At 44.0% G+C, this 26,361-nt stretch overlaps 1 protein-coding gene and 1 non-coding gene across 23 annotated transcripts in view; both read left to right on the forward strand.

The window, feature by feature from the left end:
* TRRAP (transformation/transcription domain associated protein) overlaps positions 1-26,361 on the forward strand; it is a 117,345-nt gene that overhangs the window by 243 nt on the left and 90,741 nt on the right. For 12 of the 22 annotated variants that reach the window (XM_070567450.1, XM_070567454.1, XM_070567462.1 and 9 more), the window contains exons 1-18: positions 101-257; positions 1,980-2,140; positions 2,542-2,591; positions 7,504-7,614; positions 8,641-8,745; positions 9,718-9,801; positions 11,344-11,400; positions 12,771-12,896; positions 14,154-14,231; positions 14,434-14,522; positions 15,401-15,497; positions 18,037-18,175; positions 21,901-21,979; positions 23,535-23,769; positions 24,461-24,821; positions 24,905-25,002; positions 25,471-25,665; positions 26,121-26,312. In XM_070567450.1, coding sequence (XP_070423551.1) covers positions 2,041-2,140; positions 2,542-2,591; positions 7,504-7,614; positions 8,641-8,745; positions 9,718-9,801; positions 11,344-11,400; positions 12,771-12,896; positions 14,154-14,231; positions 14,434-14,522; positions 15,401-15,497; positions 18,037-18,175; positions 21,901-21,979; positions 23,535-23,769; positions 24,461-24,821; positions 24,905-25,002; positions 25,471-25,665; positions 26,121-26,312 — 2,196 coding nt within the window. In that variant the 5' untranslated portion in view covers positions 101-257; positions 1,980-2,040. Of the gene's footprint in view, positions 1-100; positions 258-351; positions 370-425; positions 631-1,979; positions 2,141-2,541; positions 2,592-7,503; positions 7,615-8,640; positions 8,746-9,717; positions 9,802-11,343; positions 11,401-12,770; positions 12,897-14,153; positions 14,232-14,433; positions 14,523-15,400; positions 15,498-18,036; positions 18,176-21,900; positions 21,980-23,534; positions 23,770-24,460; positions 24,822-24,904; positions 25,003-25,470; positions 25,666-26,120; positions 26,313-26,361 lie in introns of those variants that run through there. The other 10 variants (XM_070567449.1, XM_070567458.1, XM_070567455.1 and 7 more) reach the window with 3 other exon arrangements.
* LOC139074986 (small nucleolar RNA ZL1) lies at positions 2,269-2,466 on the forward strand. The gene has a single exon (XR_011525001.1). It is a non-coding gene; the product is annotated as a small nucleolar RNA ZL1 (small nucleolar RNA).

The following is a 26,361-nucleotide window of genomic DNA, read 5'->3' on the forward strand; positions in this document are numbered from 1 at the left end:
GCGGCGCGGCGGCTCCGCGGAACGACGGAGCTCCGAGCGCCCGGGGCCCCTCCAGCCCCCCCGGGGGCCCAGGCCGGGCGGCCGCCCGCAGATCCCCGCCGCTGCCGGGCCGGGCTGGGGAGCCCCGGGAGGCGGAGGCGGAGCGGCGCGGGGATTGGCCCTCGGCGCTCGCCGTAGCCCGGCCTGGGAGGCGGGCGCTGGATGTCCGGGGACGGCGACAAAAGGAGGGAAGCGGAGGGCCGTTTGAGAGCCGGCAGGTAGGGCTTGCGGTGGGGGCCGCCACCCCCCGGAGGCGCCCCCGGGCCGGCCCGGCCCCTCCTGGCCTCCACGGAGGCCCCTGGCTCGCCCGGCCCGGCGCGGAGAGCGAAGGTAGCGGCGACGACAGCGCCTCCTCTGGCCCGGCGGCGCCGCCTCAGACTCGGCGCGGCGGGCGGGGCCCGGCTTCGGCCTTCCCACCTGGCCGCGCCGCGGGGCTCGCCGGAGGGCAGGCCGGGCCGGGGGTCTTCGAGCTGCCCTCCGCCGGCCGGGCGGGATGGGACGTCGTCCCTGTTTAGGGGGCCCCCGCAGGCCCGGGGAGAAGTGGAGCCTGGCCTCTGGGGACCCCGGGACACGGAAGAGTTGACGGCTAAGGTGCCAAAGGGGTGTCCACCGAGCCTTTAAAAAGTTTGGGCCCGACCGGAAGTTTCTTAGCAGGGAGAGGCCGTGACCCTGACTCTGGGGTCCCCGGGGGTGGGGATGGGGATGAGGATGCGGGGCCTTCGGTGTTTGGGTGGGGGTGGGGGGGGGGACCTGAAAGAGGAAGCAGTCGTGAGGTCATCCGGCAGGGCTGACAGGTCCCTCCCTTTGGTCTCCGTAGTGGCTTTTCTTGCTCTGAGCGGGAGGAGTGGGACTTCCGGTGGGGCGTGCTCTCTGCATCGGAGAAGGGCTTCTGGTGTCTCCGTAAGGGTGGCTTTGAGCGTCAGGGTGTCCCCATCGCCTGGGGCAGAAATGTGAGCTGCAGCGCATCCGGCAGGGAGGTCTTGAAAGGCCCTGCAGAAGGGTTGTTGGTGTGTCTGTTACAGAGAGGAGAAAGTTCAGTCGTGAAACTGCCTCTTAATGCAGAGTGAAATTAGGCGGTTATGTAGACAAGGAAGATGGGTAAAAGCAATTTCTCCAGGTGCTCCCGACGCTTTTCGGCGGGCTCTTAAAATAGAAGCCAAGGCAACCTGTGTGTGTCAGCTGGAGAAGCAGTTTTTAAAGTGTGGTCATCAGCCTGAAGCATTTATTGATTCATTCTAGGAGCATCTTTTGAATGCCTACTGTGTATCAGCCGCAAACAAAATTTACAGCTTCCCAGGCCCCTCCCTGAACCAGTCTCTGGGTGGTGTTTGGGAGTCCACCTCTGGCTCCTGGTGATCTTAATGTACACTGAAGTTTGAGAACCAGGCACAGAGGGTAGACGTTGCCAGATCTAGTCCGCTGCCTGTTTTTATACAGCCCATGACCTGAGAATGGTTTCTACATTTTTAAATGGTTGGGAAGAAGTCAATAGAAGAATGGTTTCATGATACTTGAGAATTATATGAAATTCACATTTCAGTATCCACAAATAAAGATTTTATGGATCACAGCTACACTCGTTCGTCTATGTGTTGTCTGTGGCTGTTTTCTGGCTACGGCAGAGCTGAGTCTTTGTGACTGAGACCACAAAGCCTGAAATATGTACTGTCTGGCTCTTTACGAAGAGTTTGCGAACCCCTGACCTAGGGAGAGAAGGACAGACGGTAGGAAAGAAGAGATCTGTGTGTCAAACTCACGTTTAGAAATTAATAGACAAATGGACTTAAGTAAATTTTATTTTCAAAAAAGCAGAGGGAGTAGTGTTGTATCCTGGATTAAAGCAAAAGTATTTAGAGTAACACAGGCATTTTGGTGAGATGTTCGTAGAGACTGAGCCTGTGCTGTTAAGAAGCTGGCTGACCAGATGCTTCTTTTCACAGGCTGGGAGAACTCATGGACTTAATACTTTTCTCTTGAGAAACAAACTAGCTCAAAAGAAGGATGGCATTTGTTGCAACGCAGGGGGCCACTGTGGTTGACCAAACCACTCTGATGAAAAAGTACCTTCAATTTGTGGCAGCTCTCACAGATGTAAATACACGTGAGTTGATCCTTTTTGTCCTTAAGAAATGCGTTAATGAGACTCATTGATCTCAGTTGAAATAATATGCGCATTGAGATAAACAGTAACCTTAACTTTTGTCCGAATTTCCCCTTTCACTGTCTTGTGGAGAAGCAAAGTGATGAGCTTTACTGGCTGGAGCCCCAAAGAGGCACGCGTGTGTGTATGTCTGTGTCTGTATCCTTGTCTGTGCATGCACATGTATGTCTGGGAGTATGAATGTGTGTGACTGTTAGTAGGGAGCTAGTTATGTGCCTTCTGTTGGATGGACCATGACAGTCAAACTGATAAGATCTGATTGCTTCTCTTAAATTATCAAATCCAGTAATTTTGGGAACATCCTTAACATCATTCCAATTACTTGATGATTTGTTTTGCAGCTGATGAAACAAAGTTAAAAATGATGCAAGAAGTTAGTGAAAATTTTGAGGTATGGGCTTTATATTTATACTTTTCATTTTGGGGTAAATATTCTCGTGTCCTTTCTTATTGTTTCTGTGACAGTCTTTTTGCTAGCAACTAAAAAACCATTGTCTTTGTTGGTGTTATTTATTATGTTTCACCATTGAAATTTGAAAATTTGTCCACAGTGTTGTCCAACTTCTTTATGCTAGTGATGTGAACGCCAAACGATATTGAGGAATGTTGCTTTTTTTTTTCGGTTGTTGAACAGTTTTTTATTTTTAGATATGGCAGCTCTTTTAGGCATATACTCAGGATTCACTCAGACTTTGGCTCTGAATCTGTTGTGTTCACGTAATCGGTGGTATGTTACTGTGGAAAGAGTGGGACGTCATTTTGGGCTCTGTGGCTTGTAACTTCTGCGACCTTGACCAAGCAGTTTGTCTCTTCTGGGTCTCACGTTCTACTGTTTTATATTGTCCCATATGTCCCCCAGATGCTGTTCATTTTTCTTCAATCTTTTTTCTCTTTATTCTTTGATCTGCCGCAGGTTCACTGACTATTTATCATCCCCAGTCTGCTGGGATGTTATTTTTAAATTTCAGTTCATTTACATTTTTTGTATTTTTAAATATCAGTTATTGTACTTTCAGTTCTAGAATTTCCATTGGTTCTTTTTAGATTTCATTTCTCTGCGGAGATGCCCTATCTTTATTTATTAAGACCATATTTTCCTTTTATTCTTTGAACACGTTTATAGTGACTCCTTTAAAGTCTTTATTTGCTAAATACAACATTGGGGCTCTATAAAGTTTGATTTCTGTTGACTGTGGGTCACATTTTTCTGCTTCTTTGCGTATCTTATAGTGTTTGATCCTATCCTGAACATTGTTGGTGAAATGTAGGGACCCTGGATTCCGTTGTCTTCCTCTAAAGAGCATTGCTGTTTGTATTGTAGTTGACGGTTGCTGACTGATCTCACTGAGCTTGGGGAGGCCTGGTTTTATGCTGTGTAGGGAGGATCTGTGGGAACGCCAAGGTGTTTCCCACGTCCCTCCAGCTTGGTGGGATCCAGCCTGTCTCCTGTGGATCTCATCACAGGTCCATTTTAGGCTTTGTTGCGACAGGTCTAAAATCGGCCTTTCTCTAGGAAATGGTCCTCCTCGGCTGGATGTCTGGGGTATTATCAGGGTGTTAAGAAGGTCTTTGAACTGTGGCTAGGCTAGAACCCCAACATCCTCTACCATTGCTAGACCTCGGATATCTCCGTTTGGCTCGCAGTCCCAATGCCGCACTCTCTGGTAGGCCTCGAGTGGCAGGAGGCTGCCTTACATCATGTGCAGCCCAGCCCTCAAGGACAAGTGGGAGAAAACCCCTACCCGCTCTGTGATTCTTTTTTTCCTAGGGCTCTGCCCTGCAGATTCCAGCCAGTTCAGCTGCCCTGAACTCTGGGATTTCCTCCTCAGCTCGGCAAGACTGCCATGCTCTCCTTGGGCCCCAGCCTGCTGAGCCCCAGCTGGGAAATCGTACCTAGGCAGAAGGCCACGGGGATCATGGGGCTCAGCTGGTGAATTCCCCTTTTCGTGGAGATCGTGGTCACCCACTGCCTCTTGTCCAGCACCTGAAAACTGTTCTCTGATGTGTTGTCCAACCTTATGGTTAGTCTGGTGCCCGTTAGTCTCACAGGGAGAAGAGAGAGTCACTTCCTTATTGTGAATGTGGGGAGGATAAAATCTTTCTTACAGAGTTAATGTGATTAAGAACAATAGATAAAATGTTTCTTAGCCTCTGGCACGGTCATTTGAATTAGTAAACATTAAATAAATGCTAATAAGGTTGAATCAGACACCCTACTGTCTGTAGTAATGGGTGGTATTTTCATTTGGCAGGTTTTTTTGTTTCGTTTTAAATAGTGTTCAAGGACTTGTTGCCTTGAACTGAGCTGGAACAAAATCCTGAGATATTTAGAGCTTGAGCTAAAGAGCTGTCTTCTGCCCAAACTGCTAACGCAAGCTGTTAAAAAAAAAGAAACTCAAAAAAGAGGCGGGAGGTGGAGCAGGATAGGCGTGCATTCTCCATCTCGTCAGAAGAACTGACAGGAGGGACCTGTCGCCCTCCCAGCTTTCTTTGAGAAGCTGAAGTCGCAGAGCTGCCTGTGAACCCGCAGGAGCAAGCACGTCACCAGGCCTTGAGTGTGGACGTGGGGCTCTCTGAATGAAGTGTCTGACCCCTCCTCTGCTGTTCACAGCCTGGCAGTTAGCAAGTTAATGCCTGGCTTTGGTCTCAGGGGCATTGATTCAATTAGCGGGGTTGAAAGTTGGTGAAGCAGTCTACTTGGGGCTTCTCCAAAGAGTGACTTTTGAAATCTGTATGATGTAGACATTTACCTTAAATGGAATTCAGGTCACTAAGTCCTTCAGAGAATTAAATACTAGCGTGACCATGGTAATTCTAAATTCCCACCACTACCACTCCAGAAAAAAATATTTAAACGAAGTGCGTGAAACTTAAAAAATCCCAGCGATTTCAGGAGTCTTAGAAATTCATTTCACTAACCACTATGGGGTGAGATTCTAGGCTAAGTAAATATCATACGGACCGTTTTTCAGGACAGAAAATCAAGAAACCTTCAAGTTAGAAGTGACTTGCAAGATTCATGTGGATCAAAAAGCTGGGGGCTGAGTTGAAATACTGGCGGAATAGCCAGGCAGCTTGTTGAGTGAACCTTTTTTACTAGAGAAATTTGAAACTCAGAGGTTTTGAAGGCTATGGAATCAGTCTACTTGGGGAGACTTTGTGGAGATCCTGCACAACTTCTGGGGGTGCCTTCCTGACCGTGTTGTGCAAATGGAGCCCCTAGAATTGTGCACCAGGTTAGCCCTGGAAGACCGATGCTCGGTGCATATTCCCAAAATTGCAGAACTTTCTTTCTCTGTTCCTGAGGTACCACGTTCTTTGCTGGTTTTTGCCTGTTTCTCTTTGTCTTCCTTGATAGACTCGTCTTCTAAGATTATCTTGTATAACAGACAATCCCACATCTTTATTTTCAGCCCAGATCAGTGCCTGGAGCTCCGCATACATCTAGCTGCCCAGATGCCTCATCTCACCAGTCTGTCAGACTCACGATAGTGGAAGTTTCACTCCTTTCTCTCAGACTCCCATCCCTGCCTTTTACACTCATGCTTTCTCATCATTTTGTGCCTTTGCGTATGCTTTTCTTAGAACCTTCTTCTTCTCCACTTTTTCGCATGGTTTACTCCCACTAGCCTTTGGGTTTTCATATAAACGTCTCCGCTTCAGGAAGGCAGTCTCTGCCGCTGGTTCCCTCCCGTAAACTGGATCCAGTTGTTAGGTGTTCCCGCACTTGCCAGCGCTTCATCCACCATGATTCTGTGTCCTGAGTTCCTTTCTTGATGTCTGTCTTCCTCACCGCGTTGCTGCCTCCCCATCTTTGAGGGCATGGATTGGATCAGCTTTCTTCCTCATTTTGAGCTAGTTGAGCACAGGATAGGAGCTCAATAAATACTTGTTGAATGAGGTGTTAAAAGGGGAAAAGGACTTGGGTGTTAGATACACTCAATTTGAATACACTTCCAAAACTTCTCGTTTTTAACCTCTCTGAGCCTCTTTATCTGTGAAGTGGGGTTAATACTTACCTTAGGGTTGTGATGAGGACCAAGTGAGAAGGAAGAAAAAGCACAGAGCACAGTGTTTAGCACATAGGTACTCTAATAATATCAGATAACTTCTGTTGGGCGTTTGCCATAGACTGTGCTGTAAGTTTTATGTGTATTGACTGATGTAATCTTTACATGGTTACATAAGGCAGGAAATGGTATTATCCTCTCTTAACAGTGGGATACTGAGGCAAAGAGAGGTTAACTGTCCAGGGTTTACACTTGCTAAGTGGGATCCAGAAACTGCACTAGTAGCCACTTTACTATCCCCAAGCTATAGTTTCATTTTCTGTTTTCCTTTTAAAATCAGTGCTGGGATAAGTAATGGATTAAATTAGATTATAATCTATATCATGTAGATCTAATTAAATACATTAGATTTGTTTTTTAAGATTTTATTTTTCCTTTTACTCCCCAAATCCCCTCAGTACATAGTTGTGTATTTTTTTTTAGTTGTGGGTCCTTCTAGTTGTGGTATGTGGGACGCCGCCTCAGCGTGGCCTGATGAGAGGTGCCTTGTCTGCACCCAGGATCTGAACCGGCAAAACCCTGGGCCACTGAAGCAGAATGCATGAACTTAACCACTCGGCCATGGGGCTGGCCTCCTAGATTTTTTTTTTTTTTTGAGGAAGATTTGCCCTGAGCTAACATCCGTTGCCAGTCTTCCTTTTTTCTTTTTTCTTTGCTTGAGGAAGATTATCCCTGAGCTAACACCTGTGCCAGTCTTCCTGTATTTGGTATGTGGGATGCCTCCACAGCATGGCTGATGAATGGAGTAGGTTGGTGCCCAAGATCCAAACCCACAAACCCAGGCCACTGAAGTGGAACGTGCAGAACTTCAACCACTCAGCCACGGGGCCGGCCCCATGTTAGATTTTTCAGATTGGAAGAAGGTGTCAGTTTTGTTTAGACTCTTGATTTTCCAAATGAAAAGAGTAAGGTCTAGAAGCTAAATGACTTTTCAGTGGTCTCTTACTTAAGAGAGCTGCAGAGCGGCCTAGAACGGGCTGCAGGTTCAGCGTTTTCCACAGCATTAGTATTTCTAGTTCCAACGGGAAATTTGAGCATTTAGTTCTCTTGAATTGGATTTCAGAAGCAACAATCATCCTAATTTATTTAAAACTACATTATCACGAAAGCATCTAAAACTATTAAGAACCTACTGTTGGCTCTGTTTTATATTCTTTTGAGGTTATTATAATATGTGAATTTGAAATGAAAATATGTACACAATGGGGTTTTCTTTTACTTTTGCATGATTAGAATGTGACGTCATCTCCTCAATATTCTACATTCCTCGAACATATCATCCCTCGATTTCTTACGTTTCTTCAAGATGGAGAAGTTCAGTTTCTTCAGGAGAAACCAGCCCAGGTAATCTGTTCAAAAGTATCAATGAGAAAAAAAAGTTGTGCTCTAGAATTGCAAGCATTTATGAATTCAAACAACTCAGAAAACTTACAGTTCCACTTAAAGATGAAAGAGATTTTGTCGCGTAAGGATAACTTTGCCTCCTCAGTTAAATGTCTCGGTTTTATTTTGTCTAGGTCATCTTTTTATAATTTAGATTATTCACATTTGCTGACCCCTGACGTGTGTGTACACTATTAATTATAGAGGAATTCACTTACATACAAAGAAATGACAGTTTAAGGACCCTCCCCACACCTAGTGCCTACCTCTACTCTTGTCACTTTCAGTTCTCGTAGCTCACGGCCAGTTTTCTTTTATCTATATCCCCACCCACTCTTTGCATCCTCTCCTCACCTTGATCATTTTAAAACAGTCCCGTTATACCATTTTTTTCTGTATTTCATCATGTCTCTCTTAAAAATAACTTCTAAAAAAATTACCATAATACCAGTGAAAGCTGATTGCTAAATAAAGCATTTTTATGTTCTATCAGTTCAAGATCTTACGTATTTGACGTGCTCTTTAGTTGTCAGCTCCCTGGAGAGAATCGTGAAAGCTTAGTACAGCTTCTGATGTAATTAGTCCTTGGGCCCGAGGTGCTTGGAGAGAGCAGTCTAGGAGCTAAACTGAGATTATGAAGGGCAGCCTCACACAAAGTTAGTTTGTGTTTTGCTCTTTGTCTGAAATCCACTTCACGTCCACACAGCAGTGTCCTGCTGGCAGTACTGGTAAGGTGTGAAAGGAAAAATTTGGCTTACTTGATCTGGTACACAGTTGTAGAAATATTGAAAGTAATGGTTTGCGGTGCACGCTTTGGATTACATTTGAATAATTTACAGGACTGTTTCTAAAACTGGATCCGTCTTGTAGTGTGGTGGTGACCAGTGCAAGAGACAAGCAGCTGTGTGACACTCGTATAATGGGAAAGAATTACTTTGGAACCCTTGGAAGGATTTTATATTTACATTTTTAATTTTTTTCCACCAGCAACTGCGGAAGCTAGTTCTCGAAATAATTCATAGGATACCAACCAATGAACATCTTCGTCCTCATACAAAAAATGTTTTGTCCGTGATGTTTCGCTTTTTGGAGGTAACCTTTGAAGATTCTTGTTATTGAGCCATGAGCAAAACTTCCAGTGACTTTCTTATTGTAAAATCCAGCATTACACAGTTGTTTCCCTTTCACTAAAATTCTGATTCACAGGAGTAAAAATTTCGTAATGTCTCTTTTCCCCCATTTTGCCAACCAAATTAAAGGTTATTAATTGAAGATTGTTTTTTTGAGTCAGTGGGGAATTGAGTAGTGAAAAGTGAGTCTTGGAAAGTGAGTTCGGTGGTGGGTGACAGTGGGGAATTGAGTAGTGAAAAGTGAGTCTTGGAAAGTGAGTTCGGTGGTGGGTGACAGACTCAGAGTGCGGGGTTCTTTGGTTTCGGGCTTTCTAGTTTTGTGTGTGTCAAGCACAGAATATGCTCATAAAGAGTTTCTCGTTCTCGGGGTGCATCTGTGTGGTACCTATTAAGTACCCCTGGAAAGATGAGCTTGGGATGGGGCTGGAGTTGGATTCAGATCGTGGCTCTGCCGTTTACTAGCTGTGTCATGTTGGCCACGTTGCTCACTTCCTCTGAGCCTTACCATCCTCATAGGTAAAGTGTGAATGGCACCTCCCCACTCAGAGCGTTTCAGAAAGTGTTGAGCATAGAGTCTCGTGTGCGGTAGGTGCTCCGTAACTGTCCTTTTGGCAATATTTTCAAGCAACGAAAAGTGTCAGTTGGGCCATTAAGACATTAGTTTGTGCTCTGACTTGCCATAAATAACTCATCAGAGCGTTGCTCTCCAGAACTCACTGGTGGGATTCCCTGGGATAGTCCACCAGAGCCCACGAAAGCTTCCTGTCTGGGACGGCTGTGTTCTGTGGGGTTATGAATGTTCAACAAATCAAATCTAAGTTGGTTGATGGAGGTGGATATACAGAAAAATGCTTAGAAAATAGCCTTTAATCTTTAGATTACAATAAGTCCTCAGAAGTGTAACTTTTTTTTCAATTTTTTTTTTTTTTTAAAGACGGAAAATGAAGAAAATGTTCTTATTTGTTTAAGGATAATTATTGAGCTACACAAACAGTTCAGGCCACCCATCACACAAGAGGTAAGTGTTTATCCTGATAGCATGTATAAAGCATGCCAACAAGTTTCTTCTGCTGTGTAAATTTTTTGCTCCCTTTTAGAGCTGACGGAACACCTGCTGCTTTCAAGCGTAGAAAAAATATAGGCTAAGTTGTGAGAAATTCCTTATTACTTTAACAGTTCCCTTTTTTATTTTGAATGTGTGTGTGAATATTTCACTGAATTTGTTCAGTAGTTAAAATGTGTTAACCGACCAAGCCGGCAGGGCTGTTCGGGTGGTGCTAGTATTTACATGTCTTATGTGCCAGAGGCTCTGGTCATTTTATGATCTACTGGGGTTAAGATGTGGCTTCCGAAGTCAGAGCTGGCTTTGAATCTCAGCTGTACAATTCAGCAGCTGTGCGACATTGGGAAACTTATAGGGTTTTGGAGCCTTTTCCGTTAAGTGGGGACAATCACAGTATATCCTCAAAGATCACTTGAAGAATTAAATATGAAAGTTAAAGTTCTCAGCCAGTGATTGGCACCTACAGAGTAAGCGTTAAATGTTCTATGCCAGCCATAATTAAGACAGTATCTTGTCTGATGATGACCTTAGTAAATGCCTGTCGTAGGTTATTTGGAAATTAAAAGCGTGACAGTGAAGTAGAATTCCTTCCACCTTGAAACAGTATTTAATGTCTTGGTGATTTCCTTTCCTTTTTCCCACGTTATGTGTTTTCTACGTAATTGCAATAATACCCTATATGACATTTTATGTCCTGGTTGTTTCCTTTCCCATTATATGTAAGCATTTTCCCAATCATAAGAAATTCTTTATGAAGTTAGTTTTTAATGGGTGCATAATAGTCTTTCGTTTGGGTGCTCTTATTTTTGCATATTTAAGATGTTTCAAAATTTTTATTTTATGACTATTACTGAACATCTGTTTATAGTACAAATTATTTCATAGACTGGGTTTGTAGAAATAGAATTATCACGTCAAAGGTGTTTTAATGCCTCTGATATGTATTGTTAAATTGACTTCCAGAAAGATTTCAGCAGTTTATGCCTCCCTTAGTGCATGAATCCCCTTCTTGTTGCACTCTCTCCAGCATGATGTACTATTACTTTTTGAAAGGCAAAAAGTGGCATTTATTGGGGCTGGCCCCATGGCCTAGTGGTTAAGTTTGGCATGCTCTGCTTCGGGGGCCCAAGTTCAGTTCCTGGGTGTGGGCCTACACCACTCGTTGGCAGCCATGCTGTTGTGGTGACCCACATACAAAGTAGAAGAAGATTGGCATAGATGTTAGCTCAGGGCCAGTCTTCCTCAGCAAAAAACTGGGGGGGGGGCATTTATTTAAGTTTTTCTTGCTTTGCTCTTCCTGAATTAAAAATTTGTTTTCCGTTTATCAGTCATTTGTATTTCTTTTTTCCGTCTGTTCACATTCATTACCTATTTGTTCTTTGAGTCTGACATTTTTCTTACCTGCTTTATGAGTTCTTATATATTGATACTTTAATATTTTTCTTATTTATTATAAGGATTTTCTGTTTATAAATATCTTGTCTGTTTTCTTTTTAGATTCATCATTTTTTGGATTTTGTGAAACAGATTTACAAGGAGCTTCCAAAAGTAGTGGTATGTCTTCAATACTATTTGAATTTATTACGTATATTTATTACTTTCCCATTCTGAGGGGAATTTGGATTGAAGGAACCCAACACTTGGGTTGAAGGAGTAATTGGGAGGATGCTAGTTCTGGAATGGGGAATATTTAGTGATTGTCAGAATCTAGGTTGATAAATCACCCATTAAAAAAGAGTTCTCTTGCTTTCACTGTTTAGATTAAATATTTTGTTTTTAACATAAAAGCGGTATATTCTTATTGTAGAAATTTTGCAAAAACAGAAAATCAATTATAGTTCTCTCGCTTGTGGGAACCGCTGATGTTGAGGTTTTGTTTTGCGTTTCAATTTGTGCTTTTTAAAGGTGGCTGTGCCCACAGTCTTGAAGCCTGCCGGGGAGGTGGTATATTTCAGCATTTTTCTGTGTCATTAAAGTCTTTCCGATATTGAAAGAACTCTTTCCAACCACTGCCACCAATATTAAAGTGTGTGGCGTGGGAGAGGGGCGTCCTCCCATCTTATTCTCACTCTTTAGAAGAATGACTATGACCAGTTTAGAACATCTTCCCAGACTTCTGAGTCATAACTCTTGGTGACCCCCTAATTGTCGTATTGTATGCATGTGCCTTGACCATCTCCCTTTTGCTTGTTTTCCTGACTTTCAGTTCTTTACTGTCACAAATAATGGTAGAGTAAAAATCATTGTGCATAAATTTATGTCAGAGTTTTTATTTTAAAGCTTTCTTTAAGCTTAAACATTTTTTTTAAATTAACATATGGTAAAATTGACTCTTTTTGGTATTTTAAGGATTTTCATCTAATAATGGATAAAACTTAAAACTAATTGTGTTCCAAGTTATCAAGTCACGTCATCTACCATTTCAGTCAGAGCCTTAGGCTGTTCATAAGAACGTGTCTTGTTGAACGTGAAGCCCAGATTCCGTTGAGAACTAAGGATGACAGTGAGGTCCTGGCTTTTACAAATGTCTCATGTGCCATCTTTGGTCTCTCTGTAGGAGACTGTTAGGAAGTTAATTCAGTAGGGACTACCTCCCAGTTTCTTCTCACTAGAGGCATGGGGTACATTCTCCCCTGCCTCGCAGAGGTACTAATGTTGTATGGTACGCATTTCATCTTGCATCAGCCAGAAAGGCGGAGGAGGAAATACTTTGGACAAGTTTTTGTCTTTCGTTGTCAGAGGTGGCGAATGTTGCCTCTGTCATGTTGTCTTTCTGGTCCTGAATAAAGAGGACCCCAGGTGCTGTGGGATTGGTGCCGTGTACACGTGAAGAACAGGTGGTTTCTTCCTCCACGTCAGGCGTATTTTACTAAGGAATATCGCGTTGGACCTTAGCAGCAGTGATTTCTGTTCTGTTTCTGTAGAACCGCTACTTCGAGAACCCTCAGGTGATCCCCGAGAACACAGTCCCTCCCCCGGAAATGGTTGGTATGATCACGACAATTGCTGTGAAGGTCAATCCTGAGCGCGAGGACAGCGAGACAAGAACAGTAAGTCTTTCCCTTGTGTTCTTTTTATGTGTCCTCCACGTGGTAGAGGAAGAAAGGATGCTGACTTTTTAGACCGCTTAGGTTTTTTGTTCTTTTTCTAAAATACTTGGGGGCATTTCAGACTAACAAATGTGCGTGTGCATGAGAGAGCACTGCTTCTGTGCAGCCTTGAAGTGGTGAAAGTGGAGTCTTGCACACTGGTGCTGCAGAGACAGGAGGATAAAATTACGGTGGAGATCCAGAATCACCTTTTGCAAAGACCAGCTGAGCGGGCTGGGTCCTCTGTTCCATCCTTAGCGTGGACATTAATGAAGTCGCTTTCCACTGCATAGAAACATGTAATTTGGTGTCTGTGAGAGCGGGGCTCTGGGGACAGAAACTCTGGGGCGATGTTCCAGCCCCACCACTCGGGTTTTCTGACTGTAGGAAAGTTCATGAACTTTTGTTCTGGCCTTAAGTTTTCCTCTCACTATCTGAAAAATCTCGTGTGGAATTTTGTGAAGGGGATGCTGGTGTGACCTGCAGGTAATGTATTTTATTTGTAGTGTCTGCCATGTAGGTAACATTTACTGAGCATTGAGCATTTACTTTGACTATATTTTTATGATCGGATTAAGAACATCATCTCTATTTGTTTCGCTGAAATGCTTTGCAGACCGTTTCAATTTGTGCTAGGGTAAACAAAATACGTTTTGAATTAAGCTTTCATTCTTGCGTTCTTCCTGAATTAGACTTGGTTTTCTGTTTATCAGTCTGTGTTTCTTTCCTTGCTTATCTGTCTCTTTTCATTGCTCATTGGGAGTTTGATGTTTTCCTTACCTGTTTTATGAGTTCTTACGTATTAAGACTATTAAATATTTTCTTACATTTATTGTAAGCGTTTTTCCTGTTTGCAAATATCTTTGAATAAAACTGGGTAAATTTGTACTTTTTGCTGCTGTTCTTTAAGTAAAATAATAGATGCTAATTTACAGATCTTCTCAGGTGATTGGAATCTCTAAGTTTTGATAAATTTTCTTGAAGTTTTTTGCTCCCGGTGATTCCATTGGAAAATATAAAAACTTTTATATTAAATGATAGTTTGTATCCTTTGTTTTCAGAATGGTTGGGTTCTTTCACCACAGATATTTGCAAAGATGTGTCAGTGTTTTCCCCTCCCTTTATTTCGATGGGGTGGTGCTTAGATGTGGGGTGCTGGTTGGGGCCGTTTTGAGTAGCACTGTGATAACCGCCGTCCGGCTTGTTTCTGTCTTACAGCATTCCGTCATTCCCAGAGGGTCTCTTTCTCTGAAGGTGTTGGCAGAATTGCCCATTATTGTTGTTTTAATGTATCAGGTATGCATACTGCTTACTAGTTTCTTGGGTTTTTGGCTTCTTACTTTATGACAAAGTTCACAGCTAATTTTCTGTGGCAATTGGATGTGTATGATACACACATGCTAACGAATGTAATGAATCCTGTAGTTTCTTTGGTGTGCCAAATGATTTTGCTATAGCAGAGTGTAAGAGCATGAAAATCTGATATGTTTGCTTTTAGCTCTACAAACTGAATATCCACAATGTTGTTGCTGAATTTGTGCCCTTGATCATGAATACCATTGCAATTCAGGTATCTGCACAAGCCAGGTGAGATTTCTTCGGACAGTGACGTAGCTGGACTGCCACAGTGCTTTTATTCCAAGTAAAAATGCACTTGCTCTCATCATTTGTAAGACCTGAAAAGTTTGAGTGATAACATTTTGGTAAAAATATATGTATTGTTGACTTTCTGAACTTGTATTTCAGTGATGATAGTACTAGTTATTTTAGTTATGAAAAGATGACATGTCTCGGTCCTTGGTATCTTGTAAAGTTAGTGCTGTCACTAGGCTTTACCATACTCACGTATAGCTGTGGCATATCCAAGCCTTTCTCACCTCCCGGCCTTTGCTCTTGCAGTTCCTTGCAGCATGAATGCTAGAATGTTCTTTATTTCCTCTGTCCTCCCTTCCCTGTTACCCTTCATCACTGAATAGGCCGACCGTATTTATCCTTCGAAGCCTCTCAGTGAAGCTTTTTCTCAAACATCACAGCGTTCCTCGTAAGACCTTTATCACTTCCTCTCTTGACTTGCAGCCTCTCTGGCTCTGAGTCATTTGAGGGCTGGATCTGAGGGTGGATCGGCTCTAAAAGCCCTGTGGCCCTGGCACGGGGTCTGTCACTGAGCAGTCGGTAGCCTGATGGAGTCTGCTGGATGAGTGGCTTGGTCTAGCATTGGCCTATGAGATGCACATTGTAACTGCTGTGGAATGGCCTGGAGAACCGCTTGCTTTGTTCCGTTAAGCTCTTTATGTTATTTGGAACTGCATAAAAGCGTGGAAGCATTTACCATTGCTGCTTTTTTGTTACGGTCTGTGTAGAAATCAAACTATTGGACTTAGTAATTATTATAGGCTTTTAATTAATATTAACGTCACCTAACGACTTGAGAGCTAATATTGTAAATTTATTCACTTCTCATTCAGGCAACATAAGCTTTACAACAAGGAGTTGTATGCTGATTTCATCGCTGCTCAGATTAAAACATTGTCATTTTTAGCTTATATCATCAGAATTTACCAGGTAAGTTCACTGACTTTTATCTTAAATCTAGTTTACTGAGAGATAATTTACATGCAATAAAATTCACCTTTTGTAGGTGTACAGTTCCGCAAATTGACAGATGCATACAGTTGGTAGCCACCAACCCATCAAAACATTTCCGTCACTCCGCCAAATTCCCTGTTAGTCATTTGTGGTCCATTTCCTCCCCCACCTCCAGTCCCTGGCGAACTCTGATTTGTGTTCTGTCCCCATAGTTTTGCCTTTTCCGGAATGTCACATGAGTGAATCATATAGTGGGCAGTGTATGTAACCTTTTGAGTCTGGTTTCTTTCACTTAGCAGTGACACTGGGATTCAGCCCTGTTCTTTTGTGGGTAATTCACTACTTCTTGGTGCTTAGTTGTCTTAGTCTGCTCAGGCTGCTGTGACAAAATGTCATAGACTGGGGAGCTTAAACTACAAAAATGTATTTTCTCACAGTCTGGAGTCTGGAAAGGCCAAGATCAAGGTTCTAGCAGTGTTTGGTTTCTGCTGAGGCCTCTCTGCCTGTCCTGCAGCTGGCACTGTCTTCACACTGGGGAGGGAAATGAGGCAGGGAGAGTGCTCTCTTTCTCTTCTTGTAAGGCCACTGTCCTGTGGGCCCCACACTTAGGGCCTCATTTAACTTGATTATCTCCTAAAGACCCCATTTCCAGATACAGTCACAGTGGGAGTGAGAGCTTCAACATGTGGATTTTCGGGGCACACATTTAGTCCGCGGCAGTAGTATTCCATTGTGGGGAACATTTGGGTTGGTTCTGGTTTTTTTAAAGCAGCTTTCTCAAAATATAATGTACATATCATAAAATGTACTCTTTTAAAGTGTACAGTTAGTGGTTATAAGTTTATTCACAGATTCGTACAACCATCACAACTATCCAATTTTAGAATAATTTCTTCACCCCAAAAAGAAACGCCTTATCTAATAGCAGTCACTTTCATTCTTCCCTGACTCCTACTTGCTGGCAGCCACTAGTATACTTTGTCTTTGTAGGTTGCCTATTTCATTTTTGGCTGTTATTAATAAAGCCACTATAAATAAAGATTTGCACACAGATTTTCATGTGGAAGTATTTGGTTCATTAACTCTTGCTGTTGGAAGTTGGGTGTTATAGCAAATTATGTGGGAGAGATTGGAACTTTAAAAAATGACATTATCAACTAAATCTGTGATAAAAAAGTTTTGGATTCTTTTTTTTTTTTTTTGCTTGAGGAAGATTCACTCTGAGCTGACACCTGTGCCAGTCTTTCTCTGTTTTGTATGTGGGTGGCTGCCACAGCTTGGCCGCTGATGAGTGGTGTAGGTCTGTGCCTGGGAACCAAGCCCAGGCTGCCAAAGTGGAGTGCACCAAACTTAACCACTAGGCCACGGGGCTGGCCCCCTGGATACTTTTTTTGAGGAGCCTGTAGAGTGGTTTTCTTTTTCTCTTTATCTTTCCCATTTGTAGTTGTAATCTCTTCTTATTTAAATTGTAAGGAGAACTTAAAGGAAAAAAATATCTTCTCTCCCATTAGTCATACAGTGTTTTTGGATAAAATTCTTAGATAATCATGATTATTTGATAGTATGAAATGCATTTAGTCCTGATCTAGTCTATAGAAATGGGATTGTATTATAATTATTTTTTTAAGGATTTTATTTCAGGAAAATAAAAAATGAGAATATGCATGCCAAACTGTTTAGAATGAAGCTACCTTGAAGGCATTTGTAGGCATTTTTCCCCCCTTTTTAATGTGTTTATCTAGATAAAGATAACTTACACTAAGAAAATTGAGCATTTGGCTTAAAAAATCTGAATTAGGTACCCATTGGTATTGTAGTCAGCCTGCGTTAGTCTTGGTGAATTGGCTTCCTAACACACCGCATAAGGAGATTGATCAGAGCTTATTCTGAGCTGGTTAGTGGTGTCTCTGGCGTTGTCACAACTGACAGGAGAGGGATGACTAAGTAAAGAGTATGTATTTATCTTCTTCTCCCCAAAGCCCCAGTGCGTGGTTATATATCATAGTTGTGAGTCCTTTTAATTCTCTGTGTGAGCTGCTGCCACGCCACAGCTACTGACAGATGGGTGATTCGGGTCCACAACCGGGAAACGAACCCGTGCCACCGAAGCGGTGAGAGTGCCGAACTTTAGCCACCAGGCCATCAGGGCTGGCTCAGGAGTATTTTCTTAAAATTTTTCAATATTTCCTTCTCCCTCCTTCCCCGCAACAATGAAGTAATACGTATTCATTGTTGAAAGTTGGGAAAATAGAGAAAAGTACAAAGAAGACATCCATAATCCCGTTATGTAAAGAAACTGCTGTTCATGTTGCCATCCATCCTTGCAGTATGGCAGTGTGCACCTCAGACCGTTGCAACTTTTTGGGTAATACTTGTTGATTAGGCCTGTTTCTTTATGAGGGTCCTTTGAGCCGAGCTGTCTTAGTGAGTTTTCTAAAAGTTTGTAAAATTTGGGTTTTTCTTAACACCGCCACCTGTCAGTGTAACTGTGCTGTTTTACTCCTTACTTTTACAGGACTTGGTGACTAAGTACTCTCAGCAGATGGTCAAAGGAATGTTACAGTTACTCTCAAACTGTCCGGCAGAGACCGCACACCTCAGAAAGGAGCTTCTGATTGCCGCAAAGCACATCCTCACCACAGAGCTGAGAAACCGTATGTCCGCCTGCCTTTGAACGCTCGCCTGGTCCTCTCGCCTTTGGGGTGGGACTCCGCTGGCATTGCATCATTGTGCTGAGTCTTCAGCTCGATCCCGTGTTTCAGGCTCTGCGTGTCCTTTCTTTATTGCCGTCATGTGTTTATCCTCGCCTTTTCTTTCTCTCCTCTCTGCCTGCCACTCTCCCGCTCCTCTCCTCTCTTCCTTGCCTGCCACCGGGGTTTTCCCTTTATCTCCGTAACAATCTCCTAATTAATGCGATCACTTCTTTAGCGTAGCTTACATCCTGAGTCGCGCATGGTACTTCTGCCTTTTGACTGCATATCTTTTGAAATTGCCAGTAGCCATTTGCTTACTGACTCACAGCCAGCAATCTTTAGAAGGCGAGAAGAAAGCAGTGTTTTCTTTTTTTTTTTTAAGGATTGGCACCTGAGCTAACAACTGTTGCCAATTTTTTTTTTTCCCCCTGCTTTATCTCCCCAACTCCCTCCTTTCCCCCCTCCACACACAGTTGTATATCTTAGTTGCCGGTCCTTCTAGTTGTGGGGTGTGGGACACCGCCTCAAAGTGGCCTGATGAGCGGTGCCGTGTCCTTGCCCAGGATCCGAACCCTGGGCCGCCGCAGGGGAGCGCGCGAACTTAACCACTCGGCCACGGAGCCGGCCCTGAAAGCAGTGTTTTCTTTCTCCACGCTGTGAAAATGATGGATTGGTTCTGTTTTTATGTGCAAGACTGATACTTTTTGCTAATGCGATAATTATGCTTTTTCTATCAGTTATTGGTTTATAATTTTTTAATACTCTTGGTATGTCCAAATCATTAGGTTGAAGGTATATCCTAATTGTTGTGAGATGATAATCATTTCTCCCAGTAATTCTTCAATATTAAATGTTTTATTTGCCCCCAGCTTGTAAGTCAGGGCATACATAAAACTGAGATTGAGTTTCCTTAAATAGTTTTTAAACATGAAAGGAAGGGTACAGTTTGAGTTCTTACACATGAGTTAATACAGTAAAGATAGATGTTTTTGTGCTATTAAAATACAAATTATAGTGTGACTGTTCCATGTGGATATAGCTGAGAGGAGTATAGATGTTTTTAAAAATGTTTGGGTTTTTTGTTTGTTTTTTGGTGAGGAAGATTGGCACTGAGCTAACGTCTATTGCCAAACTTCCTCTTTTTGTTTGAGGAAGATTGTTGCTAAGCTAACGTCTGTGGCCATTTTCCTCTATTTTGTATGTGGGACTCCACCATAGCATGGCTTGATGAGCTGTGTGTAGGCTTGCGCCCAGGATCCAAACTTCCAAACCCCTGGTCACTGAAGCTGAGTGTGTGAACTTAACTACCACACCACCGGGCCAGCCCCTGAAATCATCTTTTTGAGATGTAACACATATAGCAGAGCTCACAAAAGAAATGTATGATTTCACCAAAGATTACAGAACAAACATGAACACGAGCATCGCCCAGGCTGAGAAATGGAGCATCGCTGGGGCTCACAGCTGCAGCTCGCCCCAGAGCCGGTGGCCCTGGCGACTTGTCTGGTGATGGCTTCCTTTACTGTTTATGGCTTTTCCTATGTGCTCATCTCTGAACAGTATCAACATGGAAGAATTTTAAACGGAACATTTTAGAATCTATTTACTGAAGTGGCTGTTGTGCCCCGAGAACCATTCTCAGATTGATTTCCGTTGTTCCTGCCCTTCAGGTAATAAGGATCTTGGAGGCGCGTCTGGGGAGCTGTGTAGCAGGGGCCCTCTGCCTGTTGAAGTGCTGATGGATTAAAAACTTGTTTCATGCTTCCCAGATAGCCTCTGCCCATCACGCACAGCCAGGCCCTCCCTGAGGCCGTAAGGCTTGGTCTAGTCCGTGTTAACACCTGCTCTGGAGAGACCGGCACGTTTCCGAGACCCTGCCCTCCGGGGTTGATGGTGTCAGATTTGTGGGATTCAGCTTTTATCTTTTCTTTTTTATTCTTCTCCCCAAAGCCCCCCAGTACATAGTTGTAGATTCTAGTTGTAAGTGCCTCTGGTTGTGCTGGGTGGGACGCCCCCTCAGCGTGGCCTGACGAGCGGTACCATGTCCGTGCCCAGGATCCGACCCCCTGGCTGCTGAAGTGGAGCGCACGAACTTAACCACTCGGCCACGGGGCCGGCCCCTGGAATTCGGCTTTTAAAGCCTCCCCTCTGCTTTTTTTAGTCTCTTTACTGATTGGCTTGACTTTTTTTTTTCTCTTTAAACAACATATCTTAGGACACTTTATTTTGAAGCCTATAGTAATTCCTGGAGTTAAATAGGTAAGAGCATCAGATCTCAAAGAAGTTTTTATTGAAAGAAACATTTAAAGAATCAAGTTAAGTCTTAACTGTATTATTATAAAATAAAAAAATATATGCATATAGTTAAAATTTACCTATCGATACCGTTGCCAAATGTTAGCAAAAACATGCACATGGAAATTCACCTTAGCCTTACTTTTTTGGCATCTGAAATGATAGCACATGGCTTCCCATTTGTGCTAATCCTGAAGAGAACACTGTTGACAGATTTCCCCATCTTCCTTGAGGTTCGGATTCCAGGTGACAGAGGGGGTCTGGAAAGCAGTGCCAGATGACTTAGTTCTTCCCACGTTTCACTCCTTCCCTCGCCTGCCCTCCCGCTTTGGTGTCTGAGCCCTTTTCACCTTTCCTCTGTGCCTCCTTCCGTGAGGACAGTCCAGGCACATTCCCTACTCTGACCTTGGAGAGACTGCCTGTGGCTTCTCTCGTTTGTCACTTCTCCCTGTGCGGCCTTGCTCTGAGGGTTACCCAGAGATGTGCATTGTGTCTCTCTAGTGTACACACTGCTTTTTATATCTCCCACTGTCCGTTGCTGTTTGCTGGTGAAGAATATACTTTATTTGACTTACTGAAGCCATAATGGCCATAATGTCAGGCTTGTTCCAGAATCAAAAGGTCCTTTCGATGTTTGTGGCCAGAATTCCCCAAGGGGAGTGTGGACTGGGGGCCTAGAAAATGTAGGTTGCCGCCTGTCTGTACATCCTCAGAAATGTGAAGTGTCCTTGAGTGGAGACCAGCCGTTTCTGCCCTGGTTAGGTCTTCAGGCCTGCAGAGAGCAGTGAGGAGGTTTGGTGATGGTTCCACCTGCCAGATTAGAGGGACACAGGAGGCCCTGCACATTTCTGGTCAGCCTCATCCATGGTGTGGGGACCCCTAACCTTCGACTCGCGCTTATGTAGCACTGTAAAATTTCCTAGATCTTTGTAATTTCTCCATAATGTATTTCTCCATAATGACTAACCATAAAGTCTTTAGGACGGATGACTTCAGGGCAGTGGATAAAGGAGCATTTAAGAGACACTGCCCCCTTCTCCGGACGGGTTTGGGTGGATGGTGGCAGCTTTTAAGGGTGATGGAATGCGCCTCTGGTGAAGTGTCGGGGGCGAGTTCTCTGCCAGGGAACTCGAAGCTCACATTTTCTTAGTTTATTCTCTGACACTGAATGTGATCCTCACTGCATCTTTGAGAGCGGATGGCTTGTGTGGCCCAGCAAAGCCAGCGTCTTAGACTAAAATAGAACGTATGCTTCTCTCTTCTCCTCTCCACCCTTTTTCAAATCTGGATTGCTAATTGGCTGCAGACTGGCTGCCGTCAAAGTACTGTTGAGTAACTCAATGTACACTTTGTTTATCTGGTGATATATGCGATGGATATTTGTGTTCTAGAGTTCATTCCTTGCATGGACAAGCTGTTTGATGAATCCATACTAATCGGTTCAGGATATACTGCTCGAGAGACCCTCAGGTATGAGTTTAACCTTCTGATATCTGGTTGATTAATGTAAGGCACAGCGATTCCTGGCACTTGACGTGGTGGGCGTTTCAACACACAGGCTGTTGGGGCTTCACTCTCCTGATGGATGTAGAATTGTGGGGATTTTTGGAGATGCTTTAGGTTGCTTTTTGTGCCTTAGTTTAAAGGAAGGAGTCAGAGTAGTTGTACTGATTTAAATTGTAGGTAAAACTTTATCTGAGTAGCATGAGGGTTTTTTTGCTTTTTATGTAATAAATGCATCTTTTTATTATAAAAGAATATTTGATAACCTACCAAGAAGAAAGAAGGAAGAAAACCTTTGGTCCTGCACAAGGAGCTCAAGCAACATGGATAAAATATTTTGGTGTATTTCCTTCTAGTCTTTATTTCTTATGCATTTTATAAAATAAATAGTTGTGGTCATGTTTATTGCTTCTAAAGGAGAAAATTAACATTTAATCATCTTTTACAATGCAGAACGAATCAACATTAGTAATGTTTTTGGTTCTAACAAGGGAGGTATGATGGGTCTTTTGAGGAATATGCAGAACACTTTGAATATGATACAGACTGTTCACTGTGTTTTCTATATAAAACACTTAGAAAGTAGGACATTCTATATAACTTGGGGTTGAACCTGCCAGGAGCTGGACATTAGATCATGTCATTCCTGCTCGACACTCTCTAGAGGCTTTCTGTTGTCCTTAGATAAAACCCAGACTCTTGACCACGGCGGGCAACTCCCATGGGATCTGGCTCTCTCCTCCCCACCCTGCTCCAGGCACACTGGCCTCTCAGCTCCTTGGCCACTCCAGGCAGTTCCCACTCAGGCCTCTGTCCTTCCTGTTGCCCCCGTCTGGAAATTTCCCTAGCTTTTTGCCCCACGGCCCCTTTTAGTACAGTACCTGAGTTCTCAGCGTCAGTGTCACCTCAGGGGGCGCCTCCTGGCACCCTATCTAAGAGCGGTTCCCCCACTGGTGTTTCTCACAATCTCCTTTTCACATCTCCCACAGCACTTACAACTTACACAGTTTATTTCTTTACCTGTGTGTTTCCCCTCCTGTAAATAAGCTCGCTGAGGACAGTGGCTCTGTTTACTTGGGTCACTGTGACATCCCTGGCGCCTAGCCCAGTATCCATCATGTGGCAGATGTCCAAACCTTTAGTGAGTGAGAGCGCTTGCTAGCCCTTGTGTCTATAAAGTGGTCACAATATGTAGGGTATTAATTGACATATACTGTTTATCTGTGAGCCACAAAACCCATTCAGTGCACTATCAAGGTGGTAATTATTTCTGCTCATATTAACTATATGTGACAGTGTAACTGTGACATGCATGAATTTCGAGAACACAGATTTAAGTGCCAAGACAAAACGTGAGCCGTTTAGTCGTTTAGCTGGGGAAACTGGAACCATATAAAGTGTGCCCCAAACGTGCTGCCCCAGTGTTGGTGTTCCTGGGGCAGGTGGTGGTGGAAATGGCGGCCTGCACACGTGGCGCTGTGGGACTGTTGAGATGTGCACTAGTGGAGGTTTCTGCCCACAGGCCCCTCGCCTACAGCACGCTGGCCGACCTTGTGCACCACGTCCGTCAGCACCTGCCCCTCAGTGACCTCTCCCTCGCCGTCCAGCTCTTTGCCAAGAACATTGACGACGAGTCCCTGCCCAGCAGCATCCAGACCATGTCCTGCAAGCTCCTGCTGAACCTGGTGGACTGCATCCGCTCCAAGAGCGAGCAGGAAAGCGGCAACGGACGAGACGTCCTGATGCGCATGCTCGAGGTACCCCACGCTCTTTAATCCCGCGCACTGCTCTGCTGACAGAGGGCTGTCTGTACTGGCAAGTTTATGGGGCTGCCCGATTACCAAGCTTGATCCCAGGGTTAGACCACCTGGGTTCAAATCCCGGCTGCCCCATTAAGTAGCCAGTGTTCTTGGGCGAGTTGCTTAACTTCTCTGTGCTGGTCCACTCATTTTCGAGCCAGGGGCCATCACAGTGTCTGCCTCATAGGGTTGTTGTGAGAGAAATAAAACGACACAGGAGAGCTCTTAGCCCAGCTCCTGGCAATAATTAGAAGAGATATTTTCTGGAACTCTGTATAGCAAATTAGCTGTGAACATCTCTGGAGAGAGACCCAGTGGGTGCCTGGGTGAGGGCTAGAGGGTAATTCCCGAGGCCAGTGGGCAATAGGGTGGATAGTGGGGTTACAAGTCCAGCAGGCCTGGGTGGCATCCAGGCCCTGCTTATCAGGCCCGGCACTGGCTCTCCGGAGCCGAGTTCTTCACAGGTGCGATGGAGATAGTGACACTGCTATAGTTACCATGGGAAAACAGCACATTTCTTTTCCTTTATACGAAGCAGAATGACTTCAGCAGGTGATTTTCTGGAGTTTCTTCTGTCTTCTGAAAGAGTTCTTGGCAAATTGAAGAGGAATGATTTTTGTCTTCCCCCTCTGCCTTGTTTTCCTGTTAGGTTTTTGTTCTCAAATTCCACACCATTGCTCGGTACCAGCTCTCAGCCATTTTTAAGAAGTGCAAGCCTCAGTCAGAACTCGGAGCCGTGGAAGCAGCCCTGCCTGGGGTGCCTGCTGCCCCTGCAGCTGCAGGCCCTGCCCCCTCCCCAGCCCCCACCCCCGCCCCTGCCCCGCCCCCACCCCCCACGCCCGCCACCCCTGTGACCCCAGCCCCTGTGCCTCCCTTTGAGAAGCAAGGAGAAAAGGACAAGGAGGACAAGCAGACTTTCCAAGTCACGGATTGCCGAAGTTTGGTGAAAACCCTGGTTTGTGGCGTCAAGACAATCACGTGGGGCATAACGTCGTGCAAAGCACCTGGTGGTAATTCCAATCCTGAGTGATTTAGATGGTGTTTCCCACAGTGGGGTTATCCACCTTAACTTATTATGCCATCTCTTTTCCAGAAGCTCAGTTCATTCCCAACAAGCAGTTACAGCCCAAAGAGACACAGATTTACATAAAACTTGTGAAATATGCAATGCAGGCTTTAGATATTTATCAGGTAAGGAAGTGCCGTCGAACCAGGCTCCTGATTGTGGGAAACGCCTCTTAGAAATAGAGACGCTAGTGATGAAAGGGGCCTCGGGGGTGTGTTACTATTTGCATGGTCTACAGTACCCGTATACCCGGGTTTGCTTTTGTCCTGTAGCATAGCCTTGCATTTATGGTGAAAATTCTTATTTATAAGTGTCAGTGTGTGTATTTTGAGGGGGAGTTGGTGTAATGGAATGTAATAGAAACAAGATTTGAGTTGACTAAATTCGTTCGTATTTGGAACAACTTGACAAAGTTTTGGGTTTTTAAAAATTATTTTCCAAAATTAAGGTGAGAATAGAGAGTGTAAAAGGTTTTGGGGGGCCCTTTATTGTCTAATTCAAGTGCTTTTTTAAAGTATGCAGCTGATCTGGTTCTGTAACGGAATGTATTTGGGCCATTCTGTTTCAATGCCCATGGGTGTTTCCTCTGCTAGGTCCAGATAGCGGGAAATGGACAAACGTACATTCGCGTGGCAAACTGCCAGACCGTTAGAATGAAGGAGGAGAAGGAGGTGTTGGAACACTTTGCTGGTGTGTTCACAATGATGAATCCCTTAACGTTCAAAGAAATCTTTCAGACTACAGTCCCTTATATGGTGGAAAGAATCTCAAAAAATTACGCTCTTCAGGTATGAAACTCCTCTCTCACATTCTTCCAGCCTTAGCTAATCTTCATGTGTCGATACTTGGTATTCCATTATATTTTGAGAATTTTCTAAATAATGTGCCTAAAGATGTGCTTGTAGAGCAAAATCTAGAGAATATTAGGCCTTAACATTAAAAAATTTTTTCCTGAAGGTTAAGCTGCTGTGGCCCAGTTCCTTTCATAGAAGAAATGAACTTAGTGTTAGATGTGGGCTCTTGGTGTTTGATGGTGAGAATAAAATGAGAGATTAAGTGCTAGAAGTAAACTGCTCCACTCAGTGCTCGAGAAATCTATTTCCTTGTTTTCCTCTGGTGGGTAATTAATTTCTTGGAGTGTCTGATACAGGCTTGATTTTGTGTTTTTGGAAAGCATTACTTTCTCGCAAAGCTGCTTTGGGAAAGGGATTATATTTGTCTCGTGTGTTTCTTCTTTTGGTAGATTGTTGCCAATTCCTTCTTGGCAAATCCTACTACCTCGGCCCTGTTTGCCACGATCCTGGTGGAGTATCTCCTTGATCGCCTGCCGGAAATGGGCTCCAACGTGGAGCTCTCCAACCTGTACCTCAAGCTGTTCAAGTTGGTCTTTGGCTCCGTCTCCCTCTTTGCAGCCGAAAACGAACAAATGTTGAAGGTAAACTCATCTGGGGGCGAGTAGTACTTTGTTTTCAGGGTTGGTTGTT

The sequence above is a fragment of the Equus przewalskii genome, chromosome 12 (assembly GCF_037783145.1).
Source record: "Equus przewalskii isolate Varuska chromosome 12, EquPr2, whole genome shotgun sequence".
NCBI lineage: Eukaryota > Metazoa > Chordata > Mammalia > Perissodactyla > Equidae > Equus > Equus przewalskii.